Source organism: Lissotriton vulgaris, chromosome 3_2 (genome assembly GCF_964263255.1).
Source record: "Lissotriton vulgaris chromosome 3_2, aLisVul1.2, whole genome shotgun sequence".
Classification (NCBI taxonomy): Eukaryota; Metazoa; Chordata; class Amphibia; order Caudata; family Salamandridae; genus Lissotriton; species Lissotriton vulgaris.
In genome coordinates, this window is record NC_141690.1 from 159704929 (window position 1) to 159723920 (window position 18992).

General features: G+C 45.5%; 1 protein-coding gene across 2 annotated transcripts in view; it reads right to left on the reverse strand.

Annotated features, from left to right (window-relative positions):
* AFAP1 (actin filament associated protein 1) overlaps positions 1 to 18216 on the reverse strand; it is a 423233-nt gene extending 405017 nt beyond the window's left edge. The window contains exon 1 of one of the 2 annotated variants that reach the window (XM_086964131.1): positions 18047 to 18216. In XM_086964131.1, coding sequence (XP_086820257.1) covers positions 18047 to 18065 — 19 coding nt within the window. In that variant the 5' untranslated portion in view covers positions 18066 to 18216. The remainder of the gene's footprint in view (positions 1 to 18046) is intronic. The other variant, XM_086964132.1, reaches the window with a different exon arrangement.
* Between the last annotated feature and the right edge of the window lie 776 nt (positions 18217 to 18992).

An 18992-nucleotide genomic window follows, 5' to 3' on the forward strand; every position in this document is an offset into this window, starting at 1 on the left:
TTTTAAAGTAGAATTGTTTACAACAATTTGCCAAAATATCAAAGGTTCTGAAATCTCATTCATGAAATAGTTCAATAATGTCATTGTGTATAAAGAAAGCCTGACCCAGCCAAGGAATTCTGCTGTTCACATACCCTTTAAAATGGTGGTGAAATTGTGCATTTTTAAGCATAATTTCCCTAAAAACAGCTTGGTTCCATTTCACATGGTCTGACCTCTTTAATGCCATCTTACTTCACTTCGAAATTGAACATCCTTTGCCTTTTCCCCCATTCAGCCCACTCCCCACAAACAGGGTATTTCTTAGCGAGACTCCCCTTAAGGGGCAGGTTAGGGAAACGAAAAACAGAAAGAAAAGAAACCCCACACCAATCTCATCTGAGACCATCGAGACATAGAAAGCGTAGAGTTAGACCAGGAGTGTGCAGCACAGCCCACTACATTAGAAGCTTTTATTGGGCTGAATACGCGTATACTAAAATTGAGAAGTGTACATTTGAAACGAAAGTGTGTATTTGTAAAACTTACAAGCTGATGTTTGGAGAAAAATGGCTGAATTTACCAGCTGATATTGAAGTGATTAATCACGCAGCGTTGGAGAGACTGGTTACTAATATGATTACCTTGGTGCCTTGGGGCTCCAAGCTATGGTGGTTATGTGTCATCTACTTTACGGATTGACAAAGGCTTTGTTCACATTACTGCTAGCAACGCTGCCTGATACACCGAGGGGAGTGCTGCCCATAATCTTGCATCGGGGGCTCACTAATGCAATTTTGACTGATGCGGTCACTAATACAACACTAATTATATTATAGCTTGGGGCAATTTCCATCGATCAGAAGTAGCTCTCACTAAGGAAAAGGTTGGAGACCGCTCAGTTAATCAGGGCGTAGGTCCTTCCCCAGCAGTCACTCCAGTTATGAAGACATTGAAAGGCCAGTCAGTTTTCAATTTGAAAGAATGCACCCAATTATCAAAAAAATGGTAATTATGTATACAAAGAAAGCCAACGTTTAGCCTTAAAATACAAGCTTTTCATGTTTAGTGTGTTTGATGCCCAAACAGCAGTTGTCTATTTTAATCAAGTACCCTTATGTACTATGCTTGGACACATGGGTAGATTCTGCCTTGCGTGCCCATGTATCACCATCCCATGCCAGGGATGCCCATGCTGTACCAAATATTGCCCTTATTATTGCACAACCAACATTATACTAGAGTTGGAGAGAGAGCATCATACAGCAAACACCCACAAAATGTCAATTATAACCACCATCATGCCAGGATCAACATTTGTCATGGATGCCAAAAATATCCAACTGTATGCCAGTAACAACTCTAGATAAGGAGTAGCCACAGCACACCATCAAACAAACAAATACAAAGTTACACAAACAAATCAAAGCCTTTTTTTGGCCCTGCCTCCCAGGTCTCACCTGGACTTTCCAACTTGTGACAGGCCCTCCTTACACACCAACAATGCAATTGGTAGCACAGCGCTTGTAACACAGCCAGTTGCCATGTAGGTGTAGCACGTGGCATGTGATGGGTATTGAAGAACAAAGGAACAGTGATCTGCTTGCAAGCCTTGATTTTAGCTTTTAACAGAGCAACAAGTACATTAAACCTTCACACAGCACAAAGTGTGCATCTGATGGACCAAGCATAGACGCCAGCCCACCACACATGCATCGCTCCTCTGTCCCGTCACTCACACTCCGGGGCTACCTGTAGCATCCTCTGTGACGAAGCACCACACAAAAAGTGACCCCCAGAATGCCACTGCCAGGCTGTAGATGGTTTTTTGAAGTTCCTAATTCGGCCCACCGTCCAGGTGATGCCGTCAATGTTCACTGGTACTGCTCTATCCGACAAGAAATCTAAACATGGTTGCCGAAGAGGCACTAGAACACACATTCCATATCGAAACCTCGGTGCCTACCATCTAATAAAACACGATTAATATGTCTTGCTCTATAAAAGAAAAGTAAATTTTAAAAAACTAAATCAATACTGTGTGGCAAGTGACGCAGAAAACGAAGATAGTTAATAAGTAAAAATGAATTTATATATTATATATGTAGAAGAACAAAGTAGGGACCTTTGCTACCACTCAATACGTTCCTTATCAATTGCCCAACAGAACAATTCACATTATTCTAATCAAAAGTATGCATTCAGTTTTCAAATGCTGTCCCCTTTCGTTATACAGTAATGTAAACAATGGTAAGGAGCATTTAATTATGTTGATAAGTAACAAGGAATGCAGCATTATATTTCTAGATCGGTGTCCTACAAGGTCTTTACAGCAGTGACCTACAACTGCGTCTACTGCCAACACCAATGTAATGAAAAAAAACGCATACGTCTTTTCTGGGTGCACCCTCCAACTATAAACCGCCTCCAGCACCAGCACTTAAAACCTAGCTCTTTTATTCCATCTAGACTATTCCCACAGGCTTCCAACTACAATGAGCATGCAATCTCTGCCCAGAGGTCCACAGGGACTGATGCTCACTTGGGTGACCATGTTTTACTCCGTCGTTCTCCATTCAGGCCAGCATAGGAGTCTTCGCACTTCCAGCCCATGTAGACACGGTCCACTGCCGGGTTACCTTAAAGCAAGGAGTTTGGGCAACACTTTCCCCATCTCCCCATTAGGCTCGACTTTACTATGTACTGCCAGAGAATGAAACACAGGTCCTTTCTCCTAGCTGGTGTGACACAGACCAATAAGCATGCATTAATAGGTGATACCATGTCAGACTGCACAGTTATATTTGTTTTGTACATTTAGGGAAAACCTAGCGTATGGAGCAACCCTGAGTAAATGTGCCCGGTAATCTCACGTCCAGAATTGTTAAGAATCTATAGGTCGGATAAATTGGCAGATATCCAGGGGAACTCGGCCTTCGGACACCTGACAGACGATTGCTTGAGAAACAAAGAAGAGTCTCTGATCGAATCCTTTCTGGATGATATCCAACCAACCTTGGCAAGGAAACTATGCTTCCAGTTTAGAAAAGGGACCTTGCTGCGCTGTGCTTTCAGTAACAAATGGTTAAAAGGTTAACAATTGCCCTGCCTGCAATTGTGTGGAAGAGTCTGAGCTTCATGGTTTTTTTTTCTGTCCTGGCTTTAAATTAGCAGATAGCGCTGGCTCATCCCACTCTGCAGGAACTTAGAGTTTAGGCATTGTGTGGTGGCATTTAGAGTCCTGACGTGCGACACTCGCACAATTATTGTTTTTGTCGTATCCAGATTTTTTTTTTTGATTTCAAATCTTTTTTATTGAGCAAAAACAGAAATGATAACGGTCATAAGGCATCAATAGAGTTACATTCGTATTGGAGAAACGCCGTGGTCAAGCATGGGTCAGTGCATATAAAAATACATACAGTCACGGAAAATAAAGCATAATGAAAACTAGAGGGTAACAGCAGACCGGATCTGTAAGTGAGACGAGATGAATGAGTTGAATGAATAAATAAATGGATAAACAAATAAATAAATGAATGAACAAGGTAAACAATAAAATATGCCATCATTGCAATCTTTACAGTTGTGCACAGTTCCGTAGAGCTCTCCATCCAAGTCTAGTCAAATAATACCAGGTATACTTTGTCATCCCTGCACATTGTATCTAAATCTGGTAAGCCCATATGGGCGGGATAAAACCATTATAATTCGTGCATCGGGCAACCCCACATTTACTGAGTGTTGATCTCATTGGTGGTGTATCATGGTGGCTCAAAAGTGAAGGAGGCCTGGTCTAGAGAAGACCATAGATTTTTGTTGGTAACCTTCCATGGTGATGAGTGAAGAGCGGGATTGTCAGTGCCCCTAATGCAGGCTAGCCATTCCCTCCAGGCATTAAAAGAGACCTCAGACGCTGATTTCCAATTGCATAGGACTACCTTGCATGCTAGTGTTAGCAGGAGATCCAGGAGCTGACGGTCATGGTCCCCCTTTAGTAGTGGGTCTAAAGCCCCCAGGATAATGTAGATGAACTCCCTAGCAGGATGTATATCAAACGTATGCCCAATGTAGTCAAAGATTTTAGTCCAATATGTTTGGAGCATGGGGCAATCAAATAGCATGTGTGGAAGGTCACCAATATCCGAGGAGCAGTTCCAGCAGGTCGGTGTGTCTCGTAGGCCAACCTTAAATAGTCGTTGTGGGGTCCAGAAAGCCCTGTTAAGGATCATATATTTGGTCTGTGATAGTATCGGCGAGACCTTATGTGCGAGTGCTGATGCATGTATCTTGACCCAGTCTATGCTTATGCCAGTATTATTTGGTTCTGATTCCCATTTGGCTTCGTTACGCCTCATCGATTTGTTGGGTGTTGGTGCAAGAAGTTTATATATTTTTGAGACAAAATGTCCAGAGGATTGAAAGTGAGGGAGCATAGATTTTAGCCAAGGCATCGCTAGTTTGAACGTTCTGCTAGATAAGGCTGACTTTAGCTTGAGGAACGAGTAAAAGTCAATCGGTAATAGGGAGTGTCTAGCCTGCAGAGTTGAGAATGGTAGTGGCATGTTATTTTCGTGTAGATCAGCAATTACATTAACACCTTTTTCAGACCAGTGGTCCCATATTATGGGCGATCCGCCAATTTTGATTGACGGGTTACGCCACAAGGAAGCAGATGAAGAATTATGGATCTGTAGACCAGTTTTGTGAGTGCGATCTAACCGCAAGAGAGCCCTCTTAGTATTGAGTATGATGTATTTAGAATTTGTAAGGTGTGAGAGATCCATTGTGAGTACAGCAGAGAGCGGGGCCTTTCCGACAATGGATTTCTCAATGTCGATCCATAAGGGCGTATAAATGGGGTCTTCGGTAAACCAGGAAGCTCCTTGTCTGCAGAGAAAGGCGGTTTGGTAGTCTCTGAAATTTGGTAGACCTAAGCCCCCTTTAAGCTTTGGCAATTGCAGTTTCCTCATGGCAATTCTCGGTTTCTTCCCTTTCCACAGGAAGTCCGTTAACGACTTCTCGACTTTATGTAGAAAATCCTCCGAGAAGGTCATGGGGAGCATACATGCCATATAGTTTACCAAGGGACTGATCATCATTTTTAATGTTTCCGCCCTACCCCACCATGAGAGGAACTTTGGGGACCAGCCATCTAAGAGTTTTTGTATTTTTTTGTAGAGTATCTCCTCATTAATTTTTAGGGTGGTTACCAAGTCCCTTTCAAATTCCAGACCTAAGTATTTAAAACTCTTCAGTTGCCAGGTCAGCCCGGATTCGCCCAGGATGTTTTTATTACACAGATTGTTTAACGACTTCACCTCAGTTTTATCCTTGTTTAGGGAGTACCCAGATACACTTGAGAATTCTTCGATTGTGGAGAGTAGCGCCGGTATAGCCTTATCAGCTTTTTCACTCATGACCAATACGTCATCAGCATAGGCCGTGAGTTTGATTGTACAGCCTGCGAACTGAACTCCTGCAATTTCAGGGTTTTCCCTAATATAGTACAAAAAGGGTTCAATTGCCAGGAGGAATAAGGACGGGGACAATGGGCAACCCTGCCTAGTGCCTTGTGTCGTATCCAGATTTTTAAACTCAATGTGGCATAGATGTGGGATGTTGTCAAACTCGCCACCGGCCCATGAAAGCCCATACTGTATGCATTTTATTTTTATCTTTTAACTCATTTTTAACCCTAATGTTTTAATAATTATGTTTACTGGTGAATTGAGATTTTATCAGGACAAAATTGTACGTGCACCTGTTTATGGCCCTAGTTTTTTATTGGCAGCCAATGAAGAGATCTTAGGCCTTCCCTGACCGAGGCTGTTTGGGTATTCCCAAAAACAAGAGTGCAGCTGCATTCTGTATGACTTGGAGCGCGTTTAGTGAAAAATCGAGTGATATTTAGGTACGCGATATTATAGTAGTCTGGGCGTGAGGTGATACGTGCAATGACAACCGATGCCCTGAGCTCCTTTGGAAGCAGTGGCAGAATATTCTTCAAGATCCCCATCATCCAGAAACATGAACTCACCGTTCTGTTAACCTGGGCGTCGAAGGTCAAGGTGTTGTCAAATAACACACTCAGGTGTTTGGCCACTGCCATAGGGATAGGTGGGGTACCACAAGTTACAGGCCACCAGCGGTCAATCCAAATTTAACTGCTCGCTACCAACATCACAATCTTGGTTTTCTCCGCATTCATTTTTAGTCTGTTATCCCTTATCCATCTGCTAGTCTCCATCATACATGCCCTAAACTTGTCCACTACCTCTTCCCAGTCATTGGAGATGGAAACAATAATCTGTGTGGCGTCCACATAGGATGATATCTGGAAACTAAAGGACCATACCAGTTTTGCCAATGGGGCAATGTATAAGTTAAATAAGGTAGGGCTAAGGGATGATCCATGAGGAACGCCACAGGAAAGAAAAAGGGAATCTGAAATCATCGCAACTAACTGCACACTTAATTTCTCAGGAAGGACTTCAACAGCTTGAGGGACATATTCTTAAGTCCGGCCTGCCGCAGCCTTTGCACCAACAAAGATGGACATATGGTGTCAAAGGCTGCTGACAGGCCTAGCCAAACCAGGACTGCCACACCTACCTGATCATCTTGAATACGGATAAAATCCATAGAGGAAATTAGCGCTGATCCGGTGCAATGATTCTTCCTGAACCCATTCTGTGAAGGGTCCAGGACTTCATGCTCAAGGAGATATTTGGCCAGTTCCTGGTTCTAGGATCTTTGCCAGAGAAGGAAATAAAGAGAACAGACACTGATTTTTCAAGTCAGTGGGGTCCCCATCAGGCTTCTCGAGAGGAATGACAATTGGCTCCTTCCATACCTGTGGGTATGTCCCAGTCTCCAGGACTCAGAATAGATCTTCGCCATAGCCTAGGCCATCAGATTCAGAACCAAATTGCAGGGCCCTAGGCGATATCGATTGTCCGGACAACCCAAGGCATTACCAGCTAACAAGGACTTGATGTTAGACGCAAGCAACAAGGAGAATTTGACTAAACCTCTGGGAGTGAGGATCTAAGGCTGCACTGTCCACATCATGGAGAAACTGACTTTCAGTGCCACCATGACCTTCAGGGGGTTTTGGAAAATCCACATGGATGTTCAAGATTTTCACTTGGAAAAACTCTGCTACATTATTTCAAAACGTCTGGGAGCTCTCCCGCTCCTGCGCCATCGTCTGTGACTTAAGGGTGCGTACTGTGTTAAAGGGTTCTTTCTGGGCATTAATAGCCGACCTTATCCTTAGGGCGGAATAGAGAGTGAGCTCCCTAAGTTTGGTTTTCTCCTCAAGCACTAGGAACAGTTTCCACCTCAGCTCATGCCTCCTACACTGCCTTTGGAGCTCCTTTGCAACCTCTTCGACAGACGATCTTAAAGCGGTATTAATAGAATGTAACTAAACCTGTAATGCACTAAACGCATTTTTATGTTATGCACACTATCACCTGCAAGGGTAAATTGGTGCTGTCCTAGATGTGTCTAGCCACGCTTAGGGCGGGGTTAATTGAAAAGCCAGGTCTTCAGCTTCTTGAGGAATTCAAGGAGAGAGGAGGCAGCTCTAAAGTCCTCCACTACGTATGGGTGGAACGCATGCTAGCAGGAGTCCTGCTTAGACTAAGTGTCTCAGTGGTTGGTGAAATGAATAGATTTTAATGCTGCCGCAAGTTAATTCACTAATATCTTACACTACATGCTGGGAATAAGGAATTCAGATGCAAGCCAAATATTCTTTCAACCAAACTGTCTTTTCTGGAACTCGTGCTTCGCCCTGAAACCATTTAGCCAGAGAAGCCACGGCCAACATATTGTTTTTTAATGCTGTTTTCAGATCAATCTTTATTGCCGCTTTTCACTTCTAAACATTTCAGTATGATTTTATTTCTCTGTTTAGGTAGCCACAACCTCCAATATGGCCACTTTATACACACACACACAATAAAATGAATAAACCAACTTAAGTGAATCAATGTGTGGTCTTGTTAATGTATTTTAGATTTATAACCCTCCGCGCTTGGCAAGCATCAGCTTCAGCCTCTACATTCTAAATGAGTGATTATGAAACATGCCCCATAACAATAAAGGACAATGCAGGTCACCAACTGCTTTACATCAATGTAGCCCTGAAACATGTAATGTTATGCCAGAGTAAGGTCTGCCAAATCTTGCCGCTTGTTCAATCCAAAACATCCAGTCAGAGAACATTGGAGAAAAAATGCAATCATTACTATTTATTAATATAGACAGTAAACTCATAAATTAGGCTTATGGTCTAAGAAATAACTTTAATAAAGGGGACAACTTAAGCTAATCTTTTTAGAAAAAGTCCAGAAAAATAACTATGTAGAAATGCAATTCTTGCGTAGGAGAAAAATCTGCAGCTGATCTGGAATTCGTGGGCCCACTTTGCAAAGACACCATTTGACTTAAACATCTCTCAGAGCTAATTGCTCTCAACAACAGCAGATCACAGATTGTGTCATGGGAAAGTGTGATGTCCTCTGACCAGCTCTGCCAGGGCTCCTGATCATGCCATCCACCTATTGAGAGTTGCTCTCTCTTTGCAGCCCAGAGTAGAGATTTGATAAAAGGATTCAATGATACAGTAACACAAATTGTTCCAAAGTTCTTCATGTATGCAATTCTTGCTTTTCAATAATGTTTTGCCCCAAGGCTCCTAAGCAAAGGATCCTGCCATCATATGGATGAAGACCGCAGCAGGATTTAAATTGTGAGTCATGCTGGCATGTTAACACATAAATCAGGGTCCCTCATTTAAACTAGTTTCTTGACAAAAAGTATCCAGTACAAAATATCATTGAAAAGGGTCAACAGAAAATGTAGACATAATATATCAAATGTATTTCCAAAAAGCGCTTTCATCTACTCCAGTAGTTTTCCCCCTCTCAAATGAACCCAGGGCATTCCATGTCCATCAGTCGTTTCTTTTGGTTTCTGCTGCTCTACAATCTAGGAAGGCCACCTGCCACAAGTAAATTACCAAATTCTAGGACCGTTTTGAATTAGAAATCAGCAGGTTCTCCTGGGTAGTGTGTAGCAGCTCCGTATTCTAGCATGGTAATCTAGAAGGGGAACATATCCACATTGTAAGTGACACTGGTGCCAATTTTGTAGAGGGGCCATATCTTTTTTGTATTTATTTTTTTAACTATGAGCCATCCAAGTTTGTTACGAAAGCATGTGCCGAGTGTATGCCTTGGCACATTGAATACAGTTCTGGTAACAAAATCAAAAAGCGTATTCATGGGGCAAAGGACTCTTAAGGGATGCCCATGTCCACTCTATTGAAGTGATCTAATTTACTAAGTAACAGTAACTTAATATCTCGTGCTGTGGAATGAGAAAATATTAACGTATTTGGTGATGTTGTAAAATGTAGTACTTGGTAGCATGCTGAGAAAGGACGACTTACACACAGAAGGGCTTAAGAGGACCCAGCAGCGTCTCACTGATGAACAAGCATTTACAATGCAATGGTTTCGCCTTCGGAAAAGTTTGAGCTATTGGCATTGTAAATGACAAACTTTTTATTTATGTGTTGGTTTTGAAAACAGATAAATAAATGGCATTCTCATTTACAATGCCAATAGCTTACTCTGTCGCAAATGCAAGACGTATTGCATTTGCACACAAACACCCACACAAGAGCCCCCCACACACACACACACAAGAGCCCCCCACACACACGACACAAGAGCCCCCCTCACACACCAGAGCCCCCCACACACACACGCAAGAGCCCCCCACACAAACACACACACGCAAGAGCCCCCCACACAAACACACACACGCAAGAGCCCCCCACACACATACGCAAGAGCCCCCACACACACGCAAGAGCCCCTCCCCACACACACGCAAAGAGCCCCACACACACGCAAAGAGCCCCACACACACGCAAAGAGCCCCACACACATGCAAAGAGCCCCACGCAGAGGTCAGGGGTAGCACAGAAGCAGAGTTTCACCAGCTGAGGCTCGCATGAAGCCTCGAGCATGAAATAGAGGGAGGGTAAGGGAGAAGTGATGAAAGAGAGGAGGTAAACAATGAAGGGAGAGCTCCATACGTGGGGCGGGGGGGTCGAACTTGGCCAGAGGTGGAGGAGGTGTACCCCAGATTCGAGGGACTGCCCCTTCCAGCAATCTAGGAAGCTCTTTTCAGGAGAATTTGTTTGAAAAAGCAGGTGGAGCAAGTTGTTCCAAGGGGAATAGCTGTTTTTATTATTACTGCTGATAAGTTATCTGTGCCACCTGCTCTTGTAAGTTTTAGCATCTCAGTTGTTTTCTTAATGATTGGTATTGAGAACCCCTCTTTGATCTCTTTATTAGCAAGAAATGTTATCAGGCTATAAAGTAGTGTCCTTCAACAGTGAGAAATGCCCTGCGTGGCCGAAACAGGTCGGTGTGACAGACTGGCTCTGTTTACTTAATTAAATACCTGAAGTGAAGGATTTCTGAGTGCGGCGTATTTTTGCTAAAAAAAAAAAGATATATATATAATCCTGCTATTGTTGTATACACACAGCTTGTCAACTAGTAGCAAGGTGATCCTCATAGCTATATGCATTGCGTAACTCATACAAAATCATTATAGGTTTCTTTGATGAAGCAAGGTAACAGTGTATTGCCTGTTGCACAAAACGGTGAAGGTTTAAAATCATATGATGTATTAATCAATACAAGACAGGTTCCTTTTAAACCCAAGTACAGTTTGAAGTAGAAACCCCAAACTGAAACTGCATATTAAAAAGATTTAATAAAAAAAAAAGAATGACTGGTGCAAACTAAGTCAGACTGTATTATTCATTCAACCACATATCGCTTGTTCTTTTTCAAAGAAAAGGAATACTGAAGAAAATATTTAGAGCGCACATAGAAATCATTTTTTCACCACTTAGTACAAGGTCTGGAGCAAAGTCTGCTTTGATGCCGCTAAGAATTAGGAACAACGTTTTTTTCCGTTTAACGTCCTCCGTGCATGAAAAGCATAGGACAAAATAATTCCAATGGGTTAATGTCTCTATGGTTACCAGGTCACAAGCTCAAGCTCGAATGCCATCCCAGGATCCCTGGCTGACATCAAAGGGGCTGATTTACTGTAGCTGCTACTTCCTCCAGAGGCAGGCAGATGGCGTGGCCGCCTCCACGGAAGTGTGTTCTTAATCTGGGGCCCTGAGTTTTAGCTGTGATAGTAGTTTGTGCAGGGGTCCTCAACGAAAACATACACCTTAGCGATGCCTATGCAATGCATGCATGAGGAAACATTATGCAGTACGTTGTATCGAAAATATTGGCGTTTCTGAAACCTTTAATGTTGCTGTGAGGAAAATATATATATAGAATACACAGTATCGTTCCGAAAAAGGCCACGTCGACCAAAGTGCTTTACTGCCGGTGGGAAGTCTGCGTTCTTAACTTAAACATAGAAACCTGCCACATATCACCACGGAATGCTTGTAACGTCAAATAAATATACAACAATAAGCTCCACTGCGGTGCCGAATATAAAAGCGATCATACTAAGAGTGCGTGCTGCACTTGAATGGGCGCCGTTTCTCATTGGAGAACCTGTTACTGAGTATCATCCCTGGGGTACAGGGGGAAATGCATTGTGTATGAACGTCCAATTGAAGAGTTGCTGGTGAACCCCTGTATTCTAAAGGCACAGTTGAATACAATCAGGAAGCAGTTGGCCCTCCCCTTAATCGGTAGGTAGATTACACACATCCAGAGTTGAAGGCATAGGATTCCTTCCATATCTCTGACAGCGGTGTGTGTGCAACACTACCACTGCCTACGCACACAACTTAACCCACGCGCAATGCGGGGCACTCGGGAGGCGAGGCGCACGTCTGTGACGCTTTGGTGAGCGAGCGCACAGCCCCCCAGCGCTTCCTCTCTTCAGCCGGTGTCAATACCGGGTGCGGGGTGGAAGGCGATCTCCCCCAGCTTCTGGGCCGAAGACTCACCCTCGCAGGCACGGCCCCCGTCGCAGCTCCCACTGGCCTCCGCTGACGTCGAGGGTTCCCCCGGAGTCAGCCACTCACAGCGCGGCTCCCGGGGCAGATCCTGATGACGCGGCGAGGCTCCAACCAACGGCGGCGCAGCTCACGGGGACAGGCCCACTGCAGCGGCCAATCAGAGCGCGCCTCTGCCGACGAGCCTCCGAAAAGCCACCAATGCGGTCGCAGCCCCTTCGTGCCTCGGTCAAGGTGCCGAGCAGCTGCCGGTTGACCCCCGGGCGGGACGGGATACCACAATTTGTGAGGACAGGGGGGGGGGGGGGCGGGAGAGGACGAGGGGGGCGGGAAAGGACACGGACGTCGGGAGGGAGGCGGGAAACGTGGGGACGGCGGGAGGAGGGACACAAGGCAGGACAGCAGCAAGCACGGCCCGGCCGGACACAAGGCAGGACAGCAGCAAGCACGGCCCGGCCGGAGGAGACTCGGGGGCGTTCCCGGCGTCGCGTGACGTCGGCAAAAGCCAAAGAATCTCGGGAACGCCCCCGTGTCTGGTCCGGCCATGACGGACGCCTCTCTGTTCCAATGGCTAGGCTCCATTTATGGAGCTAGCCAATGGGACGGGGGGCGTGTTCCAGAGTGCTTACTGTACTCAATAGATTTCTCTGGAGGCGGAGCCTAACGGCTCCGTCCCCCAGCGAAACCTAAAAATGGGGTTAGCGGGCAAAAAATGGACCGAACTAGGCAGAGGGGTGGGTGAAGATGAGGGATATGACAAAGGCCTGTATTTTGGAAGAGTTTAACAGGACAGATCTGAGGGCCTTCCAATGTCTGATAGTTGTACGGCAGTCAAATGCATGACTGGAGACATGGGCAGAGGAAGTGGGGGTGGTGAAAAGGGACAATGAGTATCATCAGTGGAAAGATGAAAGAAAAAGATGGTACGTCATCAGTGGAAGGAAGAAGATGGTGTGTGTCAACAGTGGAAAGATGAAAGAAGAATATGGTGTGTGTCATCGGTGGAAAGGAGAAGATGGTGTGTCATCAGTGGAAAGGTGAAAATGGTGTGTCATCAGTGGAAAGGTAATAATAATTATTCCACATTTGTAAAGCGCAAACGTATCACCCATAAGGGTATCCAGGCGCTGGGGTGCCCTCAGGGAGATCAAGTGAGCTATTGCCCAGAGTCATATTATGCTGAACTGCCGCTGGAGATCGAACCATGAGCCCCGAACTCCGGGGTCAGCCGCTCTGACCGATGTGCCACACCTCTCCCTTCAGTAAAGAAGAAGATGGTGTGTGTCATCAGTGGAAAGGTAAAGGAGAAGATGGTGTGTGTCACCAGTGGAAAGGTAAAAGGAGAAAAAGTTCCAAAGAGCAGTGGTGCTTAAGGATAATTGGAGTTGTCCTCAAACAGATCGTTGAGAGACACCCCCAACTCTGTGAGGCGGAGGTGGCACTCTCAAGAGTCCAATGCCACTGAGAGGGAAAGGTCTGAGAGACGAAAGGAGAACAGGATCAAATATCACAGACAGATCATGAATAGCAAGGACAAAAAATGGGCGAAGGAGGTGAGCAGAGGAGATTAAATTGGCACTCTCTCGGCAGGCACGAATGTGGTTTCAATTTAAAGAAGAACCTGGACGTCTGATGAGAATGGGTTGAAAACAATGTTAGAAAAAAAGAGAACTGTAGTAATTCCATTGAAAAGTTGGCATTCCAGTACCTTGTAGAAGAAAGGTCTTGATCTACTGGACAATAGTTAATGGAGAGGAAAGGACAACAATATTTTTTTTACAGCACTGCACACAAGTTGACCTTGAGAGGGAGGAGTTGAATGCAAAGGTTAGAAAGAAAAGCACAGTTTGAAGTGTGAGCAAAGAGTTTAGTCGTTTTGCAGGCTGAAAGGGTCATGTGGGGCCCAGAATTGCTTAGGGTCCTGTAGTGAGAGCTACTTCTGATCAGTAAAAATCATCATGAGCTACTGAAGGCTAAACAACTTGCACATTGTACCAGACAGCCCCCACGCCCAGCTTAAATAACTTTAAGCCCAATGTCCATAGAACCAGATGCTATGGTTTGAACGAAATACTTAGGGCCGGTAAGACAGGGCTGCCACGAAGGTCACTGAGAGCGTGGTCTTTAGTGATATCTGGACATGTGTGCATATGAATGGGATATATTTGAATGAGTAACTGAGAGACTATGTTGGATGTACTTGCAACACAGGACATACCTTTCGCCATGGCACTGTTACACGTATAACACAAACATACAATAGTTATTTTTTAATTGGGAGAAATTTGAAGGGCAGAAAAATGTTCTGCAAATATTTTCATAATATGGACATTTTGTCTGCACTTTTAATTGCTCTCATTTAAAAAAAATGGCTGTATTTTTCAGTTACACTTATGGCACAGTGTATACTGGCCACTGTGAGCAAGAGGCCTGCTGCTTGTAAATACAACACTTACATGGGAGAACATTAAAAGGAAGGGTGAACTTCATCGTTATGTTAGTTAACCTTTCATCTTAATTTTCTCCCATTTAAAAGCATTTTGAATCACAGTTTTCTTCACAGCACCAATACTGAGTTGACAAGCACTTTTACTTAGGAGTTAAATACCTCATTGCATTAGTTGTTCACCTCTGTGCCCCAGCCTGGGTCCTAAATCTGGCTGAGCACTATTCATCAGGCCCTGCAATCTGCAGCCTGGTGATAATATAAAACAAGCACAGTCTTCCCTTAACTTTAAAAGGAAACTATGACCTTGTGCATCTTTAAAAATGAACTCAAGGCTGTGAGCTACTCTGAAGGTGTCTGGGAGCTACAGGTAGCTGGATGGACTGGTTGGAGACACCTTAGACTGAGGTTCTGAGCAGGGGATGAGCTCAATATAGAAGCAGGGGAGGGGTCACAGAGAACAGCAGAGTGGATGGGGGGTGACGAAAGAGAGAACAACGAGGAGGCTGGGAAGCAAAGGTGCCTCTAATAGTTGCAAATTTGATGCAATACAATGCAAAGCCCAGGCTTGTGAGTGAAGGGCAGGGTGTGAGTATCTTCTAAATTCCATCTGCACCTGAAAAACTGAAGATGTCAACCTTGGAAGTTTTGTCCACTGATCACCCCGCCTGCCACTGCGATACTCCATCCCTCTCTACTAACAGTTAAAAAGGCACGCCCTTACCCCCCTGCACCTGCCCTAGAAAATAATAAAGACACGCCCTTACCCCCCTGCACCCGCCCTAGAAAATAATAAATAATAATATAAATAAAATAATAAAATAATATAAATAATAAAATAATAAAGACACGACCCCCCCTGCACCCGCCCTAGAAATTAATAAACTATGTAGCCAGGGGGTAACCAACTTAGGACCAGGAGAGCGAGATCAACAGATAAGTAAATGATGTCCAGTAGGGTTCATAATTTGTTCAATTACCTTCTACGGATATCTTAAAAATGTGGCATGGATCCAGCGCTCCTGGGTCGGCAGTGATGCATTCCTTGCACATATCTAGTAACAGTGGTACACGCCTGATCTCACTTCTCCTTGTAACGTGACTCATTCGTGCCTGCGCCCCATTTCATACACCTCATCCATCAGCATCATCCACTCTGGTCCACTCATCTGCACGTGACCTTGCCTTAATGCAGTACTTCTATATGAACTGCTTTAAATCCAAATAAACTCATCCCACCCATGTGCGGGAGTATTCAGACCCTGGAGGTCAACAGGTGAGGTTAGAGGCCCACCCATGTGTGGGAGGGGAATGCCACCATCTTAGCAGTGGTATACATATACACAAGGGCAGCGCATGGCAGGACCGACGGACTTCCGCAGGTACAAGGACACCACAAATGGCGCTATTGGATGGATGGCACTTTCTCTGCAGGGGAATCAGATGCTGCCGCCCCTCCCCCACCCCCTGGGGCAGGCGATCCGTCTTTTTTGGTTGAAGGCTGCCCCGGCGCAGCGTGCTGCATGCACAAACCAGCCGCAAATCATCATATTTCAGAAACCAGATCATCCCATGCTTTCCCCCCAGGGACCTCGTCACAAAAATGTAAGGCAAGTCGCTTGCCCTTCCTTCCAAGCTGTCTTTTATGGAATGCACGAAGTGGGAGGGGCCAAGAGACAAACCCGAGGGCGCAGCTGTGTGTGCTATCTTGGGAAGCACAATAGAAAGCATAAAGCTGTGGCGAGATATAGATATGTCACCCCTCAACGTTTTGGCCGGCTTATAGTTCATCTCGTGATGTAAATGTTACACCCCGAGTCCATCAAATCTTCTAAGAAGTCAAAACGTGTGTAGAGTAGCAATTTGAAGCTATGCCTGGATTTGGTTTCTGTAGTAGAAACGTGCTTCTTTTTGCAAGGATAAAGCGCACCGAACCCTCGTTGCATAAATATGTTGGCGCTAGGATGCTACACATAGAAAACATAAGGTAACATTCACAGGAGCGGTCGTTGATAGTGGCGAGAGAGAGTGCATTGTTTAGGTCAGAACTATCTGTCTCATATGCAGAATACATACATTCTAAACACAACACCTCATCTAATTAACACGATTCCTCTGTACCCCTATTGTCCCCGTTGTTTTGTGTCCACCTTTGAACCCCAATGTTGTACTTTTATATTATTGGCAGATCCAAATAGTTTTGCATGCAACAAAAAAAAAAAGAGCCAGCAGGACCACTGGACAAAGTTTCTAGAAACAAGCATAGCGCCTCACCAGGACTCTGAAGCGCTATATGGAAGCAATTGCAATATGTAACACCAAGAAGGCAAACAGAAAACAACCCTTTTTCCTAGGACTCCCTCCCCTTGGACCTGCCCTCAGCGGTGTTCGTAAAGATGCTACAGAGTGAAACGCGGACCAGGGACATGTGCAGAAGATGACAGCACCGGCAGGGATCACAATGTGCGGTGGGTACACGACATGGATGCGGAACTTCCGGTCTTCCAAATCCCATACGTGGGTGGCTCACTTGTTTTCTCTTGGGTTTCTGGGATGTGTAATAGGATGAGGAGGGGTTCCAAGATTGTGAGCAGTCCGTAGCAGAAGTCCAAGGCAGACAGACCGGGTCAGAGAAGCAAGAAGTGAGAAGGGGGGGCGGGTGGGGGGGTGCAATGGCTTAGAGTCAAAGGAGACTTCCCGCAAGGCGAAATGGCGACTGCCATCAGAAAATGGATAGTAGGGAGCAGAAACTGACGTTAATGAGTACAGGGGTGGGGTGGGTGACCGTGTAGGGACACGTGTGACGTGGAGAAAGTGTGACAGTTGGGGTGGAAGGCAACTGTCGACTAAAAATAGTTAAAGTAACGGGAAAAAGTTAATGGAAGAACGAAAGGCAGGAGGAGGATATGAAGGAAATGATAACATTTGGAGAAAGTGAATCAATAGAGTGTACGAAATAAGTAACTGCAGGGGATACATATTAAGTCCCAATGTCAGTGAATTGTTACAGTTGAGGCACACATTACAGGACGGAGAGCCCTCACGGTTCATTCAGCACCACAGTTACAGTGCCTAGACATAGCCTGCCTTGTCCACACCATCACACCGAAACCCCCCAGCTCACGAACCCCAGGGCCAGAAACAACAGCATCACCCTGGCCTGCGTGATGCAACCAAGATGCAAGAAAGACTGCACGACAAGCCCCCAGCTGTGCCATCGAGCAGCAGCTACCATGCATGCTCAGTTCAAACCGTGTGGCAGTTTTTTTTCCACCGGTTCTCTGCCAACACAAGGTTAACGCTTTTTCCATGCCTCGGTTTTGAAATGTTTCCACGCAATTTTCTGGGCGGGCGCACTGCTTTGGGGAGAATCCGGAGGCACTGGGATCTCTGAATGCAGCAGTGTCCCGCTGATCCGGGCCCCCTCTGCACGTCCTGCGGGGTCCCCTGCCCCAGGGATGCTGGCACTGCAGAGGGGGGATGCTGGCACTGCTGAGGGGAGGACGCTGGCCCTACACCCCGGACCCGTTAGGAGGCTCCGGGCGGGACTCAGGGGGAGGCAGCATGAACTGAAGGCTCGTGGTCCTTACCTCTTCTGTTCCTGTCCATCGACGGCGCGCCCTGGCAGCCAGCGTCCCTCGGGTCGGAGTGCGTCCAGGCTCGGCCGCAGGAGGAGGCTCGGTCCCGTGTCCGCCGGCAGCAGCTCAAACCAGGAGCCTACTCCAGCTGCGCCTCCTTTCAGCCAGGCCCCGGGACAGATGGGGGAGCAGACCAATGACCGGCCGAGGCAGAGGGCGGGGAAGAGGCGTAGGAGGCGGGGCCTCCGGGAACAAAGGAGGGATGACAGCCACAGAGGTCCAGGCAGAGCGTCCCCTGCCTCGAGGGCCAACGCTGACGTCCCCTGAATAATGAGAGGGGCGCACACACGCCAGCCCCCTGACTCCCATGCGTATGATCTACTATTACAATCCCACCCTCCCCTTCACTCACAGTTCATCATTGAGCCTCAGATTACAGCTGTGCTGGCAAACCCACCAGGTAGGCAGGATTCCCAAATACTACTGCTGAAGAGCGACACAGAGAGGTATGAGGCGGGCGAGTCCGGGTTTCTAAATGTAATTGACCCAGTTGTGCTTAATTTCATATTCCTATCCGAAGATTATCTTTTACATTCTGCTGCAACTCTACCCTATGCATCGTTTAGTTCATTTTTGAAAGCACCCGTTCGGACGAATGAAAACACACCTCTCTAAATGTTTACATGTGCACGTGTCTACAGAAATTGCAGTTTAAAATATTGAAATGACAATTTATCATAAGACACTGTACAATAAACATACAAAAAAGAGTAGCCATAAAAGAAAACAATAATGAAATACTGGTAATAATAAAGTCATATGTAACAGTGATGCATCCTATCAGTATTAGACGTTAAATAATAATAAAGCAAAAGACAACACGATATTTATGAAGCTACAATATTAGCAATATAAGGTATTGTTTATATCAATATGATATTAACACCTAATCAACATT